The 18,555-nt window shown below is 42.3% G+C and overlaps 1 protein-coding gene across 7 annotated transcripts; it reads right to left on the bottom strand.

Moving 5' to 3' along the window:
• Positions 1-1,365: 1,365 nt before the first annotated feature.
• Positions 1,366-16,939, bottom strand: LOC124535839 (potassium voltage-gated channel protein eag). Of its 7 annotated transcripts, none has more exons than XM_047112216.1 (16): positions 16,172-16,939; positions 15,810-16,036; positions 15,355-15,504; positions 14,820-14,940; positions 14,499-14,611; positions 12,786-12,917; positions 12,178-12,308; positions 11,045-11,440; positions 10,365-10,788; positions 8,783-8,982; positions 8,443-8,695; positions 8,152-8,363; positions 7,527-8,018; positions 7,075-7,377; positions 3,115-3,330; positions 1,366-3,040 (listed from the first exon to the last, which is right to left on the bottom strand). In XM_047112216.1, the coding sequence occupies exons 3-16, from the start codon at positions 15,431-15,433 to the stop codon at positions 2,936-2,938; spliced, it is 3,177 nt and encodes a 1,058-aa protein (XP_046968172.1). In that variant the 5' UTR covers positions 15,434-15,504; positions 15,810-16,036; positions 16,172-16,939; the 3' UTR covers positions 1,366-2,935. The 7 variants fall into 7 exon arrangements, with proteins under 7 accessions (XP_046968172.1, XP_046968178.1, XP_046968174.1 ...); XM_047112222.1 differs by having other exon boundaries at positions 14,820-14,937; XM_047112218.1 differs by having other exon boundaries at positions 16,262-16,939.
• Positions 16,940-18,555: the final 1,616 nt, after the last annotated feature.

Raw genomic sequence — 18,555 nt, 5'->3', positions numbered from 1 at the left:
ATCTTTGCACAAACGTAATAACTTGTAATATCATATGATCTAATATATTCGTCAATTTGACGCGTCGATTTACATGCATTTACTTTCTCTGACGCGTGATTCTATAGCGACGAATAGCGTCGAATGGCGCGATAGGGAGCTATTTCTATTTGTTGTGTAAATCGGCAGTAATCGGTTTTATTTTCATTCCATTGCATTTTCCGATGCTACATCTAATTTGTGTTATACATTCCATTAATACTAGGAACAAGAATAAACTTGTTACGCCTAGTACCCGATTACACAGGGTTAGTAACTTTTTTTGGGGCAATGTATACGTTTTTACAACAGGATCCCAGAAAACGTTCGACAATATTCAATTATAAAATTCAAAAGAATCGTTAAAGAGCGTTTGTGTGCTAAAGGATATTACAGCACTAATGACTTTCTAGTTGACTGCAAACCTTGGGAATGATATTATAAAACAAAAATTATAAAAAAAAATATATAAATCCCGCTAAGTTTCTTTCGCCGGTTCTTCTCAGTTCTGAGGTATTATATTCCGAACCGGTGGTAGATTTTCGACAATCAATAAGAAAGTGTAAACACTATTTTGAATAAAGGTTTTTGACTTTGATTACCTGGTTTGATATAAAAGTGGAATATGTAGGTTGTTTTTGCATTCATGAGCAAATGACCAGCTTGATAATGTACTCAGTCAAACTTGATGTGCCATAGCCCACGGCCGCAATGGCCTATAGAACTTCTAAAACAACCAAGTAATGTTAGCGAGCAGCAGAGCAACTCGCGATAGTTAAGTGGACGGACTGACTGACTGACAGATTTGTACAAAGGGGCCGCTTTACCTTAAAGCACGGGCTCTTACTCAGAACACACTTTGCTGTAAGTTGATCTATAATGGTAATCTATTCTGGTCAGTTATTACAATTTAATTAAAGTTGAATTTACCAATAAGAAACATAACATATATTTCCACCTAACGGTAAGTAGAAAAACTGTAGTGTCAAGAATGCATACATAACAGCCTGTAAATTTCCCACTGCTGGGCTAAGACCTCTCAATTTAAGGATAAGGTTTGGAACATATTCCGCCACGCTGTGCCAATGCTGGTTGGTGGAATGTACATATGGCAGAATTTCTATAAAATTAGACAAATACGGGTTTCCTCACGATGTTTTTTTTACACGAGATGAATTATAAACACAAATACATACAGTTCATTGGTGTTTGCCTGGGTTTGAACCCGCAATCATCGATTAAGACGCACGCATTCTAATCAATGGGCCATCTGGGTTATTAAGAATGCATACATTAGGTACTGTCTTATTAATCGTTGTAACAGACTGTTAAATAAAACAAAGTTGATGTTTATTTTCATGTCGATATATTTCTCATTAAAAAGACAATAGGAGCAGCGGCTTAGCGTGGGACTCTGCGGTCCGCCTATAGCCTATATATACGTTAGTTACGATCGTTGGTGCGCTTGGAGCGAGCGCCGCGCAGGTCGCCGCCCACGGCCTCTGGAGCGCGGGCCCCCGGCACACGAGGTGGGCTCGCGACCTCGCGACGTCAACGCGCCGATATAATAATTAATTTAATAATAAAATTTAAAAACATTAACAACGCATAAACAATCATAATGAACAACGGGCGCTGGGACGGTGGTGACGGTGGTGACGGTGGTGACGGTGGTGTCGCTGTTGTCCTCGCGGCTCGAGGCGGCGCTGGTCTACACGCGTCCTCGTAAGCGATGCTTGACGGTTGACAAGTTGCGCCATTTTACTTAGATATGTATTACGAATGAGTCTCTAATTTACAATAAATACAAATCTATTGAAATAAACTTCTTATACAATAACAAGGCGACTTCGATCGATAGAAATCGGAAATATAAATGTGTGGTAGTCTACTCGATTGCTCGATACATTTCAAATTCAATCGATATTTTATATAATCTACTAATTAACTCGTGTTTCGAAGCGTACCCATAAAAATATGATAGATTCAAAATCTGCAATAGTTTATGTATACAACGCGTAATCGTAAGAAAATATTTGGTCGTTTGTGTGATCATGTCAAAGTCATAGTGAAATAAATCGTGAAAGAGTACCGCTTTATAATTATTATATTAAGTGTATATAATTTATTTATATATTTTTACAAACTCCTAAGTACAAACTATATAATATCGGTTAACATATTGCTATACAACAGTGCAGGCAGCGGACGCAGACCGCGCCCGCTCGCCGCTTAAAGCGTACTTGCAGCGTGAGCTCGCTCTCTTATGTACATCAGACACATTCGTAATCGTACGGCGTGCGGCGTACGTCGTACAGCGCAGAGCGGCGCCCGGCGGTGGACGTGGCTGCTTCAGAGTAAACGGCAGTATTCAAACATTCTTATTTTGTAATAAACTGTAGAATAAAGCATTTAAAAAAACTAACAAGGCTTCATTTACTCGGAAAAAAATTCTTATCAGTCTGACGAAACAATCACTGTACTCGTATATTGAATAGTTACAAATTTTGCAGTAGATAGTAAAACAACACTCAATACGACCTCCACCGCTCGGCGTTCGACTCCTCCGAAACGTAGTTTCTCTTTACAAACAACGACAAACTAAACCAGTCCAAACAAAAGAGTCACTCATTAGACGAAAGGCGATCATCTCCACCAGAGTCCGAAACGCCACGAACGGCGTCAAGCGATCGACGCGGCCGGTCGGCGACACGTGACACAACTCGAACAATACTTCCATAAACGCCCGTCGACTGCGAGCCGAGGAGCGCGTGAACCTCGACGACTCCGTGAAGGAGTCGGCAGTCGCGCGCTCCCGGAGCGGCCTCGGGTCGGCGGCCGGGGCGTGGAGCTCGTCGCGCGAGGGGGCGGCGGGGCGGGCGGCACGCTACTGCGGCGCGCCTCCCGCCGCCGCGCGCTACACGAAGTCGCGCCGCCGCGCCGCCGCGCCCGCCGGGCTGCCCGGGGACTCGCCGGGCGTCGTCGGCGTCGGGACCTGGGGCGCGGCACCTTTGCTCCGGGCCTGGAAAGGGATCGGAGGTTAGCAAATATGTTGATCTTTGATCTGAGCAGAATCACAATTTTGGAAATCATAACCTTAGTGCGTCGTTTCCTGGCGAGCGCGGCGGAGTCTGTCCTGTCTAGCCTTTCGGTGCGCTCGGTCCGCTCGGCACGATCGCTTCGGTCCGCGCGATCCGAACGCTCCAGGCGTTCGTTCCGATCGGCGCGCTCGGCGGGGTCGGCGGCCGTGTCGTTGGGGTCGGCCCCGAGGCGCGCCGCCAGCATCGTCAAAAGGTCTTCGACTCGACCCAACTATTTAAATTATTATACAAGTATGAATGACACGCATATCGAAACATCACGGAATTAACCTCGTTACAAAATAAATTAAAATTAAAGATAATTTAAGGCATCATGAAGTAGAAGCAGAAAAATCAGAAGACGAATGAAAATGATATAAATAAAAATTGTAGTTCAAAATACAAATATTCTTTATTGGAGTAGAGTCGTAAGATCATCACTTTATAAGGTTAATTTTCAACCGACTTCCAAAAGGAGGAGGTTATCAATTCGTCTGTATTTTTTTTTTCTTTTTTTTTTTTATGTTTGTTACCTCGTAACTTTTCACTGGGTGGACCGATTTTGATAATTTTTTTTTTGTTTGAAAGGTAGTGCTTCCCGTGGGGTCCCATTTTGATTTTATTTTTTTCCAATGATGGTATCCATATGAAAACGACATAAGTCTTAAATTTGCATTATGTATATGCGCGACAAATCGGTGAATAACTGAAAATCACGTTAACCAATTTTGATAATTCTTTTTTTATTATAAAATATATACTTCAAGGGTAATTTGGTGAAAGTTTGGTAAGGTTCTGAGCACAGGATCCATGACAAAGTAACGGAACGGAAGGGAACGGAACAATTCTGAGGAGCACGTTAGCGATACTCAGTCGAATCTTTTATTTATAGGTTATTTGGATATTTGAGTCACCTTCCGTAATGTGGTTATGTTTATGTAATTATCATAGTCGAATATTATAATCAACTAGCTACCCACCCCGGCTTCGCACGGGTGCAATACTGATACTAAATATACTACAGAATTTTCTGTATTTACGACATCACATCGCAAACTTCTAAAATTATTAGTGTTTCTTTACTATATTGTTCATGTATTATATACACAAACCTTCCCCTTGAATCACACTATCTTTTAAAAAAAACCGCATCAAAATCCGTTGCGTAGATTTAAAGATATAGGGACAGAGAAAGCGACTTTGTTTTATACTATGTAGTGATGGAACTCCTATACGGCTCGCAGTTAGGGTGCGATATGGGGCAGAATTTCTTACTATCTTTAATCAAATTTTGTATATGTGATGTGATGTAATATGATGTACGAAATATAGTTGGTCTTTTTCAAAGTTTTTTTGCTGAGTTCGATTACAGCTCTTTCGAGGGATCCTTGTAATTTACGCCGCGTGACGTATTAAATCCGCATTTTCGAAAGTCTATTTTTGCTTTATTCGCAAGTTTCCTTTGAAATTGTCCTCGAAGTAGTTTCTGACTCATATAAACGGAACGCTTAATCTATCCATATTAAAAAAAATTAGTTAGTCAACATCAGCTTCACTTAAAATCAAAAAATAAATAAAAATTTTAACAAAAAGAAAAACCGACTTCAAACAAAACACTATTTTAAAACAAATGAATATGCACGAAAAAGTAATAAAAATAATTGCGTATTCAACATATTTTTTAGAGTCTTCCTAAGTTAAATGAAATGAAAAATATTAGACTACTTAAAAGTCGATTTACGATTATATAATGTAGTTATAGTTATTGTTATATTTGGAGTCGGTATATTTGGTTTTTCTTTTTGTTAAAATTTTTATTTATAATACACACATCAACATTGTCTAGGGATATTCCTCGATATTTGCAGGAAAATTCCTCGAAGCCCTTCTTTGGAGTATGGCCCACGCGTGCTCTATGGGGTTTAGGTCAGGTGATTGAGCGGGACAGCCTAAGACCGATACGTCTTGTTCCTACAACCATCTCGTTACCACTCCCGCTGTGTGCGGACGGGTGCTATCGTGCATGAGCGTGAATTCTTGGCCCATTTTTAGTCTATGGGGCTAAATTATTGGCACAAGCATCTCGTTACGGCATTTTTTGGCCGCCATGGTGTTTCTGATCCAAACGAGGTCTGTTCTTCCACTAAGATAAATTCTCGCCCAAACCATAATTATGCCCCCGTGGTATGAATGGACTTTCTGAAGATGTTGCAGACGGCTATCATGACCAGGGAATCGCCGAACACGTACTCTACGTGTATCGGGATGGAAACCGAACCGGGACTCATCGGTAAACAGCACTACAGACCACTGGTTATCATCCGAGAGCAAATTTACACGAACCTACTCTAGTCGTCGTCCACGATTTCCTCGGCGTAGTGCTGGAGTACGAAACGGTCTGCGAGCATGATGGTTAGCTTCATGCAGCCTTCTCCTTACAGTTTGGTCACTCACAAGCAACTGGTCCTCTGGCTGGAGCCTCTGAACCAATTGAAGCGCCGTAACATTTGGTTCTCTTTTCGCGGCAACTTGCAAATATCGGTCTTGTCGTTGATTGGTTATGCGCTTCCCACCTGGATATCTTTCAGTCACTTCACTAGTAGGACTGTAGCGTGACCATAACCTAGATATGACGTTTTGTCTTGTTCCAATCACCTCAGCAATTCTCTGTTGAGTAGCCCCAGCTTGGAGCATGCCTCCTGCCCTTAGCATTTCTTCTCTCGTTAAACGGTACCACTGCATGATGCACACAATAGGTTTAACTCGAAATTAATCGATAACTTGTTATAAAACTTAAATTTGACACAAAAAAATATCTTAATATGACGGTAGGTAAACGAAACCTTTGGCCATCGCTATCATTATGTCGCGTAAAAATTTTATTTTTATTTATTTTTTTCAAATTCAAATTTAGAATCGTCCAAGAAAGTTTACAAAACAGTCTTTCATCAAAAGATTTTAAAACCGGATATGATTTTTTGAGTTTAAGAATTTTATACAAAATATCCCTAGACGGTGTTGATGTGTATATTAAGCCATAGGAAATGTCTTGCATATTTCCAAAACTGTTACTTAAACTTTATCTATGTTCTCTTCAAAATAAAGATGTCAATATTTGAGACAATTTACCTACTTACTACAGTTCTAGTTTAAAAATGTGCTGACTTTAGCTGGGGTAGAAGTATGTCTTTCTCTGAAAGCGAGAATTAGAAACACAAATAGCATTAGATGTGTTTCTTGTGTGACATGCGGGATTCAGTGTTAATCCCATTACGAGTCTGTCGCAATATTATATACTAATATGAATTCTTCTTCACATGAGACATTTACCTTTTGTTGTTGTACCTCCACATCGTCATCATTATATGTAAGTATTTCGAGTTGTTCTTTGGCTACCGAGACAATCTTTATTATAGAAATAATACAATAAAATATAGTGACGCGAATGAGAACTAACGAACCATCAAACGTTTGACATAACTCTGACAAGCTCTCTCTCTGGTTAAAGCTCTGTTTACATTTTGGCAATTACCGAACAGTCGTACGAAATAGTTTTTTGAGATCAATTGCAGTTTCATGCAACACATCACAATAACGGTCGGGAGGAATGGCCAAACGCTTTTGGCGACGTAGAACTTGTAGAAGTGATATTAATACTACAAAAAGGGTTCTATAGTTTTTATGCTGGAGATTAATTCTACGAAATATAATAATAGTATTAATCTCCAGCACGATACTGCTTGCCTTTTCATAATTATAACAATTTACACAGAAATAAAATAATTCAAAATGCGGACTTGAACTACTACCATTATATTCTTTGGATTTGGAACGAGCCAATTTTAGAAAAAAATATCTTGTAAACGTCATAAGATGCCCCACCAATTGCAATTTTTACCCTTTTGAGGTCCCTGGTTGGGAATGTCTTCGCTGCAAGCGTACTTATTTCAGTAATTGTTAAAATCCATCATAATACCTTTTGTTGAAGTCGTTGGACTTCGTTTCGGACGTCACGCCGTAATTCCGCCAGCGCGGCGTCGTGCGACGAGGTCACGGTAGGAGCTGGCGGCGCAGGCGCGGGAGCGGGCGTGGCAACGGGAGCGGGAGCGGGTGCGGCAGCGGGAGCTGGCGTCGGCGCAGGCGCGGTGGGCGTCGCTGCAGGAGCAGGCGCTGGAGCCGGTGCTGGGGTGACTTTCCGTTCATCGGTTTCTTCGTCTATAGGTTCCCGGCGCGCCGCCGCTCCTAATACGCTACCAGCTCTTCCTCGTCCAAATGTCGTCTGTTTATAAAAAAAACGGTGTTTATTATTCATACCATTTTGATAGTAGACAAAGTCAAGCAGTCAAATCCAAATAGTTGCTTGATTGCTTGTCAAATGCTTACTTAAATAATATTCATTCGAACAATAAAAGTAAATAATATAGCAACCTTGAGCGAGAGAGCGGGCACACCGGCGGCGTCGGGCGGCGCGGGGCGGTCGCGGGCGCTGAGCGAGCGCGTGAAGGCGGCGCGCGGCGCGTCGGGCGCGTCCAGCGACCCGCCCGCCAGCAGGCGGCCCCACTTGCCGCGCGCCGCCGCCGTGCCGCCGCTCGGGGCCGCCTTGCCCTCCTCTGTGGCGCCGTTAGACGCGCTCGTAGTGCTCGTACCTAAACAAGCACTCCTTGTACCGAACGAGAACGAGTGGCGGGCGGGCGAGCTGATGAATGTGTCGTCAGAGGTACCGTCGCCGCGCTCGGCGTCCGGCGGCGGCGCGACGAGGGAGGGCGCGCGCGCGGGCGCGGGCGCGGGCGTGGCGGCCACGCTGCGCTCGCGACGGAATCGCGAGAAGATCTTGCGCACGAGATGGTCCTGCGCTTGCTCCAGCTGCGGCTCTCGTTTCCGCCGTTCCATCAGCTCGCGTTCGCGTCGGACGTCCGCCACCTGCTCTCCGTTAGTATAGAGTTCGCTTGTTAGCTTTTAATGAGCGAATAAAAATCCGTAAGTTAAAACGAATATTAGAAATTGTTTTAATAAGTGCAAGGATTGTAGGATAAAATGTATGTAAATTTCTAACCTTTCGAAATATTAAACGATGCCGCAAATTGTAAGTCAGCGTGAGATTTCTGGCAAAACTGTTTGCGAACGCCTGATAGAAATCGAGAACCTCGAGGAGGCGGTCGCGCTTAATAGTGTGTAGGTCGCAGTAGGTGAGCGCGCGGACGTTGGCCGCCGACTGGCCCACGGCGCTGTCCTTCCAGAACGAGTCTCCGAATACGTCCCCCTTGCCTGCCTCGACATTATATCACTTGAATGACTTGAGCAGTGGACCGCATGCTATGCAATAGATGTATGTGACGTTACTAACCGAGTATCGCCACTACCTCGTCGTCCTGAATGACCTCGAGACTGCCGGTGACGATGAAGCAGAGCGAGTCGATGGACTCGCCGGTGTGGTACAGCAGGTCGCCGGGCGCCGAGTGCGACATGTGGAAGTGCATCGCGAGCGCGCGCAGACAGCCGTCCGAGGCGAGGCGGAAGGCCGGGTGCTCATTGAAGACCTTGCGATTGAGATGCACGCAAATGTCGGCTTTCATATCTTTTGGACAGTAATTCAGCACCTGTTCGAAGTAAATTGTTGATATTGGATCAAGTATTATATGACGACCTTGACACAATGTCCCTCAAGTTTTAAAATACAATTTCACCTTATCCGTGTCGAGGCCCTTGGTCATTGCCCACGTGGACACCACGTAGTCCATGACGCGCTCGCTGAGCGCTTTGGGAACCTCGTGTAGTTTCATAAACTCTCGCACGTTGTTGAGCATGTCGTGATACTTAGCCGTCGCGGACGTCATTTGCTGGATGATGGTGGTCACGTGTCCGAATATCGTCGCATAGAGCAGGGCTGTCAACATTCCAACGCTAGCCGGTTAATGTATGTGAACAAAACGGTGCAGCGGTGTACTCTACTCTACTAAGCGTGTTTGTTATCTCATCTACATCTCACGAGTGGCTCCGGTTGCGACTTCTGTGTACATTGGAGTGACGTCGAACACCGGTTCGTATCGGATATGAAGCTTCTTTCTCTTTTAGTAACTTTAGAAATATTTATCATTCCCTAAATGACTAACTAAATTACACTGCACTTGAAAACCATACGAAATCCAATTTTTGTAACGATTTTCTATAATCATTATTATTAAGCAGTCAAAAAATTTTACAAATTTATAAATATAATCAATATATACCTACCTGAATTTTATACAACTGTATTAACTTTAAAACTACCACAAAATATTAAGTTTCGAAACGTGTCATAAATATAGCTATCCGTCTTTATCGATAGTGTCGACTAGCGTGGCCGTCAATGAAATATACATATATTAGTAGCTACAGAGGCGATGAAATTCTTTCAAGCTATTAAAGGAGACACTAAATCATATGATCTACGAATTAAGTACTAGTAAACTTAGTAGTCGATTTACTAAATGGTTAAAAAAAGACAAAATTTATATTTATCTATAAATTCATAAAAGTCGGAGCTTTATTACTCTAACGATTTTATTCTCTCTCATCTCGTATCTGAATACAAATAAGTTAAATATTTATCTGCTCAGTAGCGACACACGTGCACAACACGGCTTCTGCGTCACGTATTATTTTTGGTAGATGACCTACGGAAGACATAAGCGCCAACGTCGCACACTCATCTACGTTAATTCAAAATTTTACTGCTACAGGGTTGTGTCTTAGTTCTCAAAACAACTCCTAATTTCAGTGGTTCGTCAAGTATTTGAAGCTATTACATCTGATGAGGCTTTGAGTGACCTAGCGCAAGGGCAACGACACCCGCCCACAGCGACGCTTCGTGGGCCTGCACAGAGGAGGTGAGGGGATAGCGATAGAGTCATTTAGACATATAACGAAATTAAAATGAAATAAAGTTATGAAAACAAAATATTCTTTATATGATTTAAAAACATAATTTTAGCTCAAAAAAGTATTGTTCAAAGGATCAAGAAACGTCGCAGATAAGTACTTAGCGAAACACAAGTAGCTAATTACGTAACGAAAAGAATAACTACTTATAGCAAGTAACATAACGTAACAAGTAAAACGATACAAAATAAAATATTGAAATAGTAAAAGACAAGAGTAGAGGAAGCTGGATCGGGGAGTCGGGTAGGAGTATCGGGGGAAAGAGCGCGGCCCCCGTCGCAGCCGCAGAGCGCGTCGCTGCGCGGAGGTCGCGCTGTGCTCCGGCTAATAAGAGAAGAATTCCGGCACCTGCTACGATCATCATGCAGATGGTGAAGATCTTCTCGTTATCGGTCTCGGCGGCGACGTTGCCGAAGCCCACGGAGGTCATACAGGTCATAGTGAAGTAGAGGGCGGTGACGTACATGGTCTTGCGCGACGGCCCGTTGACGAGCTCGGGGCCGTCGGACTCATTCGACCAGACGTACGAGTAGGGGCTCTGGGTGACGTTAGCTAGTTTCCACAGCCAGGAGTACTGGAGGCCGGAGTCAGCATCGGAGCGGCCGATGCTGTACCAGACGCAGGCGAGCCAGTGTGCAACCAGCATGTAGAAGCACAGCAGTAGGATGAGCATCGCCGCGCCGTACTCGAGGTAGCGGTCCAGCTTCCGCACCACTCGCCCCAGCCGGAGCAGCCGCACTACCTTCAGCGCGCTGAACAGACTGCCTATGCCCTACACGACGACACGACTTGCTACATTTAATATGTCACCGAACAGTTACGTGCTCGTCAGAGACGTAGTGAAACCGCAAATGGCAAAAAATAAATCTAGTTCAGCAAAATATAATATCGAATGAATCTAATACTAAAGGGATCATTTTAATCGTTTTCTATATGATTTCCTTAATAAGCTAACATTTAAAAGATATAAAGCTAACTCGTGAAAACCACTCAGCAAATTCCTGATAATATTAGACAAGTATACTTACATCTTCGTCGTGGTCGAAAGCGTTAAACACGTCATAGGGCAGGCAGGAAAGCAGGTCGATTAGGAACCACGATTTGAAGTAATTCTTGCGGATAACTTTAGGGTCACTGACGACCTCACCGCCGGGTCCCACAAACGTTGTGTGGAAATTAAGTACAATGTCTATGAAAAACACGACATCAACAATCGAATCGATGACGAGAAGAGAAACATCCTCGCTAGTCTTGTTTTTAAAGGCAACATTGTACGGGACCATGATGGCGGTGTAAAACGTGAGGCAAAGTATGATCCAGTCCCAGATGGCCTTGAAGGCGCAGTAGTGCAGCAGGATGTGTGGCGGAGTCTTGGGGGCCTCCTGCCGATACTGCGGCAACACGTCGCCCGACAGCGACATTACCTGCGATTAGACGGGCATACCTCAATGCGAACCTCGGCGTGGATCAGATTGGTCGCAAATCTTAAGTATAAAGTACTTACGTTTATTTATTTTTACCTCACACGTTTGTGAAATGCTATGTGCTTTATATTTGTAACATTATGACTTATGAGTTATAACAATTATTAGCTGAGTAAGTGCTCGCTCAATCTACAGGAAAACTGCATTGCCATCGAAAGTGGTGGAGCAACCATAATGTGCAAAATGGGTTGAAGTCAAGTATGTCAATAAACAGTGCGATGTTGACGTACGGTGATTTGTAATTTTTCATCAAATGTGTTCGAGTGAACTAGAGCTTCGAGTTAATTCAAAAAAGAAAACTACCTTGTAAGTTCGTTTTATGAAGTGATCCCAGAGAAGTAATAAAGATCGTAGTAGTCAGCCAAGTGACACATTGTACTCAAAACAGTGTTCCCTTTTGCACCCTCTGAAAGAGCCTGAACATTTATGTTTTCACAAGTACAAGAGCCCTTCACGTGTGCTTAGTTAAAATATAAGATCATGCTTTGGATACATACGTCTATCCTTCATATTAACTACTTTTACCAGAACCGCCCTGATAATGACTGGACTCACGATGCGAATGCCAATAACATTGGCTCATTAGCCGCGTGAGGCGCGGAGAGTCGGTCCGGTCACGTCAGAGCGACGTGGGCACTAGCGCTAGGTGTAGAGAAGAGAACAGCGTGCGTGTTTACATGGTGTGCGTTGGTACTGACATGCGCGAGCTGGCTCTGGCGCGCCGGCTCCTTGAGCGCGGGCAGCGCCGACACCAGCACCGAGCGCGAGCGCGTCACGCTGCGCGCCAGCTTGGCGAACTTCGACAGACCTGTCTCACATTAAACCGCCTTCTTATCACATACCTGGCTCTGGTGTAGAGAGCTAATCAAACATTAGCCTATCGAATCTTACGCCTTCCGCCGTTCGGTACTGAGCCGACGTGAGCACTTTATACAGTGTCCTGAGTTTAACGTCGTCATACTACAAGACTACACGATGCATCGTTTACTATTCACGCAGGCAGAAGGGTAACGTGGAAATGCCATCTAGTCGAAAGTGGTCACCTCGGCAGCTTGTTCGTTCTCTTTGTTACCAAAAAGCTGTTATTTCTCAGGACGTGCTTATAAGAAGTCCGATTCAGTCTTTACTCTTACAATGACTCGGGAGTCACAGGGATGGTCGATCCATAGTATTTGATTTTAATCGATATAATAAAAATAATAGGATTAACATTATGTTATACCACGGTTTGCTTAATTTCGCGATATGAAATAATGTAAAAGTGCGCCGTTCGAGTGCAACTTGCCTCCCTTGGGGTCGTCGGCGTCGATGGGCTGCTTCAGTGCAGTGATGTCGCGGAAAGTGAGCAGAAACAGGACCACCAGCTCGCGCTCGTTGCGGATGGGCGCCACGTGCACCAGCAGCCACAGCGGCGTGCCTGCCCCCGCAAAGGACACCACATGTACCGTGTACTAATACTTAACACCACTCCGAACATTGGACCGACTCGACTACCCACTGACGCTAAATATTAATTCAGAACAAGTCGGACACTTCACTCGTGTGCAGTGAGTACCGAAGACTTCCAGTCGTCTTTGAAGACTTTAGATCTTCAAGAATAAATAAGATATCAAAGTGAAATAAATTAGTTAATATTTTAAAAAATAATAATAAATCCATTCTAATATTGTAACTGCAAAAGTAACTCTGTCGGTATCCATCAAATTTCTTGCAGTGGATTGGCCTGAAGGGAGCAACAGGCACCCTAAAATATAAAAAACTATTATATTTAAAACCTAAACTATTATTATTTTATATAACGATTAAAAGTATTCTAATGCTATAAAGATATAGAGTGATATTTATGGCCGAATTATTCGGGAAGGGCAAGTACTGTATAAAAACAAGTAAAGCGTTCTGAATATGACAATAAAGTGTTTTAATAATTATTTAAAATGACTGTTTGTGAAGTCTATCTGTCCTACGGCAGGCAGAAGTTATCCCGGAACATGGAGAAGTTAATAATATACAAAACAAAGCTCACTAAGAAGTGGTCAAGAAAGGCAGGAGATCAAATATTAAATCAAACGTATACATATAGTACATACAGTGCAACCTTAATATAACGTACCTCAATATAACGAATGTCCATAAGAGTCAATGTAAAATATACCTTTACATTACGAATATTTTTTGCGAACAAACTCTTTATAACGAATTTTCAACTATCAAGAAACGGTATAAATACCTCTAATTAACGAATATTGTCAATCCAAAACCTTTATATAAAGTTCCTACCAAGATATATACCTACTTTTACGGATTTTGCTGCATTTAATTTTGTATTTTATTTAAGAAAAAATAATGTATTACACAACTAATTGTTTTTAAATAGAAAACACATAAAGTATTATGATAAAAATGTGTTATGGTTTATAACAAGATGAGTACGTAGTGACGTAGTGTTGAGGTGTATAAAACTACCTCTCTATAATGAATTTCAGACCAACCTAACCTCATCATAACAAACCTCAGTTCAACGAATTTCTTGAAATAACGAATATTTTCTTGTTCCCTTCCGATTTGTTATATCGAGGTTGCACTGTAACAGCTATATCTCTTTGTTTAAATGTTAAGGAAAGATATTTTAATTCGAAAACAGGTGGAGATATAAGAAATGAAATGAAAAAACAAGTAATTTGTTTCGTATGTTGCGCCTCTGCGGCAATAAGCTGCGATCGTAAAACGGAATGGCAGGGGGAAACACAAATGAAGCCGAGCGGCCGCCCGTCCGCACCGGACGCTCATTCTGCGAAACGGTACGGTATTATACCTCGAAGAAAGTTTAGTAAATTCATTTTAACGTTAAATATTTAAAAATGAAACGGTAAATGGTTTAAAAACGTAACACTACCTACATTAAAAAAGAAAAGTATATTGACTGAATACGTTTTTGAACAATTACACAGTGAGTGTAAGACTAAGGCTGTGCTGAGGGGGAGAAAGGATAGCAACTTACGGTTCTTCTTGTATAGTAGTATTTCGAACTGGTCCGCGAGGTGGTGGTCCAGCGCGCGGTCCACGCGCTCCACCGCCTCCTTTTCTGTCAGCTCGCCGTACATCCACGTGCAGCTGCCGACACGACATACGCTCACACTCACTACACCGACATACAGTATTATTCACAAAGCTAAAAACGAACAAAACAGAAACTTATGTCATCTACATGGCTAAGGGCCCATAAGACTGACCTACATATTAATAAATGCTCATAGGAATGTTAGCACCAGCAGCGATAGACAGCGATAGATAGGAGTACAGTCTAGTAACATAAACCCACCGGCAAGACTTCTGCATGACCTCGGCGCGGTTGTAGCCGCTCATTTTGCAGAACGTTTCGTTGCAGTATACGATGGGGTAGTCTACGATCTGCGCGTTGGCCAGCAGGAAGCTACTGTCTGCTGTTGGACAAAGATGTTATACGACCACCTCTTACACCACGTAACATAAATAGCACAATTATTGTCACTTATGAGGATATAGCATATAATATCCTAAACACACATAAACAGAAAATCAGAACTGAAATCTCATTTTCTCTAAGGATTTTTTTGTGTTTCAATTATTTTTTGACAGTAACTAGACCTAGGGGTCTTTAACATTATTCACGGACCTTATACCTTGTGGTATGAGCCACATCGACTGCGATATAAAAGCAAAAACGAAACTGTGGAATTTTGTAAAGTATTATTTTTGTTTTTATATTATAAATATTTTATTGGTGAAAGTATCAATATACTTTAATTTATAAATATAATAATTGTATTAAAAATATGTCCTTTTACATGAAAAACTCTAATTCTAAAAATACTGACGCTGAGAGGACGAGCGGCGGATGATATTCTCGAGGAAGGTGTTCTGCGGGGCCACGAGCCCCCGCCGGCCGCCCGGCATGCCGCGCGCGTCTGTCGCCCCCGCGTCACGCGCGCGCTCTTTGACCTCTTTTTAAGCAAGGACCTCGGTGACTGCAAGTAAACACGCACTTATCAATAACTCTATCTACACAATCCATACAATACGCAATCAGAGCAACACTTTGCCTAGCTGTCGTGGAAGTTGCAGATTGTCACTATACGTTTACATAGATAATATTATAGAGAACAAAGCTTGTCTAGTACAGGTGTAATTTTAGCGCGCCAGATGAAGAAGATGGGCTTGATAAGTATTACATACAAGTATTTACAAAATTAAACGAGTAGCCTACTTCAAACGTAACGAAATGTTAACTAATACAAAACGTGTAAGGAATGCCTACAACTGCTCGTCTAACCTGTCAACATATATTCGAACAAGAGCACGGAAATGGAACCTCCGTCAGCTAGCAGCTTGTGATCGCTCTCGTGCGAACGTCCTCGTCACTTCTTTTATTAATTTATCACATTACATCCCCACAGTCACTGCTTGACTTATGCTCGTTTATTTCGTGTTATGTTTTCTCACGTTGAGAAGTACTTCTGCATTTTCGCCAAATGTATATGTCTTCGAAATTATCCTAATCTAAAATTTATCATTTTACACAGTTATTTTGTTAAAGATGACATGATAGCTTTTTTAATATGTATAAGTATATATAATTAAGGTTGACCTATCATACTGGAAAATAAAATATTTTCTAGTTGTTTATTATCTAACCTTACACCCGAACAAAGGCACGGTGGGTATGCAATCGTTTCAGGATAGGAGCAATGGCTTGAGTCGAGGTCGCATCGATTGAGTCAGTACCTTAGGCTTTGCGGGGAGCATCGAGCCGAACCGCAACCGGAATGGAAATATGTTTTCATGGTGTAACGTGCAGCGAGGACGGACGGCGATCGATACCTGATGTTTACGTGAGCTCTCGGCCAGCTCACCTTCGCGATCCGCACCACACGTGCACCGACGCACTGATCGCGCTGCGCTGCGGCGCTTCGTGGAGCAGACTACGTACTTTTGTCTCGTTAGAGAAAACAAGTAGTCCTTCTTGATACAAGTGTTATGTAAGCGATATCTACTAGTCGCTGAATGAAAATCTTAAACTCACGTCATCGTACTCGCAGATTATAGCTCCTATTTCACTATTCTCTGATCAGCACGAACTCACGACCTGAACTTACTTTCGTCGACACGGTAAAATATAAGACTAATTAGGACGTAATCTGATTTGAAACATGCGACGATTTCCTTGCGACGGAGATTGGTCTGGCCGTCCGCAGTTCCTGCCTGGTCGGGCAGCGCGCGGGGCGCTCGGGCTCTGACGCGTCACGGCGGTCAAGCGGGTCGGAGGGAGCTGGCAGGCTCGCTGCTGCCCTCGCATCGCTCTCGGCGCGGCGCCGCGCGGGCTCGTGTACTCGCGTGGTGGCTCGGGCAGCCTCACTGCCGCCTCCGCCCGCACCCTGCGGCGCGCATGCGCGTGGCGCAGCTCGCTGCACGCGTACTGTGCACTAGTACCGTCAACTATCGCTGTAAACTCCCTTAGCATCGCTTTAGCAGACGGAACTTTGTTACGTCATTTTAAAGTCACATAGCTATTATGATTATATACTGTTGTTAATGAGCAGTATGAACTTATATAGAATATTCTAGACCGAAGAAATGTTCGTAAAAAAAAAATATAATTTTCTCAAGGTAACATTAAATAAATAGTTTTTGAGTAACTTGCTCTGCGTCCTTTTTTACCCTTTGTGCGCGGCAATAAAAATGTTGCGTATATACCTACCTACATACAAACAAAAAATAAACAGACCGGAACTTCCACTATTATACAAAAATACAAACTTGGATCTCTAATGCCTGCGCCTGAGGCTTATTGTAACACTATCAATAACAATTTCAATTATATTTATCATTCTTTGCATAGAAGATATTTTTTCTACAACGGCTGTATAAGTTTTGATGAACAAAGACTTTTTTGTATAAGGCCAGTTAGTCACTTAATTATATCCAAGTATCGGCACTTCAATTCACTCTACATTACTGATGTCTACTCTATAAAATGTGTAAGGTAGACTGCTTATACTTATTACCTACGCAAAAGAAAAATGGACATTAATTTACTGTTTGTAGCGAAGACGCGGGTATTCGCTCGCATTTTAAGGGTTGGCTCTCATGTGTTAGGTAAAAGAGTAGCTCTGTCCTTCCTTGGAGTTAGTTTGCTCATACCAAATTTCGTCGAATTAGGTCAAGTGGTTTGCTGTTTGAGAGCCACAGACGGACAGAGACACCTTCACGTTTGTAATATTAGTATAGATAGATTGATTCATCGATCATTTTGTGTACGTCTTGAATAACGTAACAGGGTCTTTAATAACGTAACTAAAGAAACAAGACAGACACGACTCACAGAGAAAGATCGATATGATGAAATAATAAGTATACAAGACTTGTGAAAGGTAAAAAAATAGGAAAAATGGTTGCAGCTACGCAGCAAGAAGAAATAACTCCAAAACCGCTTCTTGTGGGAGAAGGATTTATTTCAACAATAGACACCTGATAAGTCCTTTGATATTTCTCCATCTCTTTCGTATTTCATGAATAGATACTTGTTTTATTTTGGTATGAAGCAAATTTTAACTCCAAGGAAGGACAAGGCTACTCGTTTACCTAACACATGAAAAACAACCCTTAAAATGCGAGCGAAGACGCAGGCTACAAATAGTAAAGTAATGTCCATTTTTCTTTTGCATATTATGAAGATTCAAAACTGCTTTTGTGAGGGAACTTGAATAAATAATATTTTCATTCTAAGGGCGTCTTGAGACGAGCTACGATTTCACAGAAGATTGAGCTTATTCTGAGCTCATAAGTTGGCCTGAGTGTTTTAACTCGTCTGCTCGCCCGGTGACGCTGTAGAGACCCAACAATAAAAAGTAGTCCGAAAAATAAATGATAAAAATTGCAACATGGTGTGTACGGAGTGGCGCGGGTGTCGACATTATAAATGATATATAAAAAAGTTAATTTTTCAAACTAAATAATTCACACCGAAATTAAAACAAAGTTCTTACTTTGTTTTAATTTCGGTGTGAATTGGCCAACAC

This window comes from Vanessa cardui, chromosome 15 (assembly GCF_905220365.1).
Source record: "Vanessa cardui chromosome 15, ilVanCard2.1, whole genome shotgun sequence".
In the NCBI taxonomy this organism is placed as follows: domain Eukaryota; kingdom Metazoa; phylum Arthropoda; class Insecta; order Lepidoptera; family Nymphalidae; genus Vanessa; species Vanessa cardui.
This window is presented reverse-complemented; position numbering and strand designations above follow the sequence as displayed.

Excerpts from the sequence above, each read along its gene's own strand:
- LOC124535839 (XM_047112216.1), bottom strand. The coding sequence starts at position 15,433 with ATGCCGGGCGGCCGGCGGGGGCTCGTGGCCCCGCAGAACACCTTCCTC. Across the intron at positions 14,941-15,354 it reads CCGCCGCTCGTCCTCTCAGC|CAGACAGTAGCTTCCTGCTG; the intron begins GTCAGTATTTTT and ends TTTGTCCAACAG. Across the intron at positions 3,041-3,114 it reads CCAGGAAACGACGCACTAAG|GCCCGGAGCAAAGGTGCCGC; the intron begins GTTATGATTTCC and ends ATCCCTTTCCAG.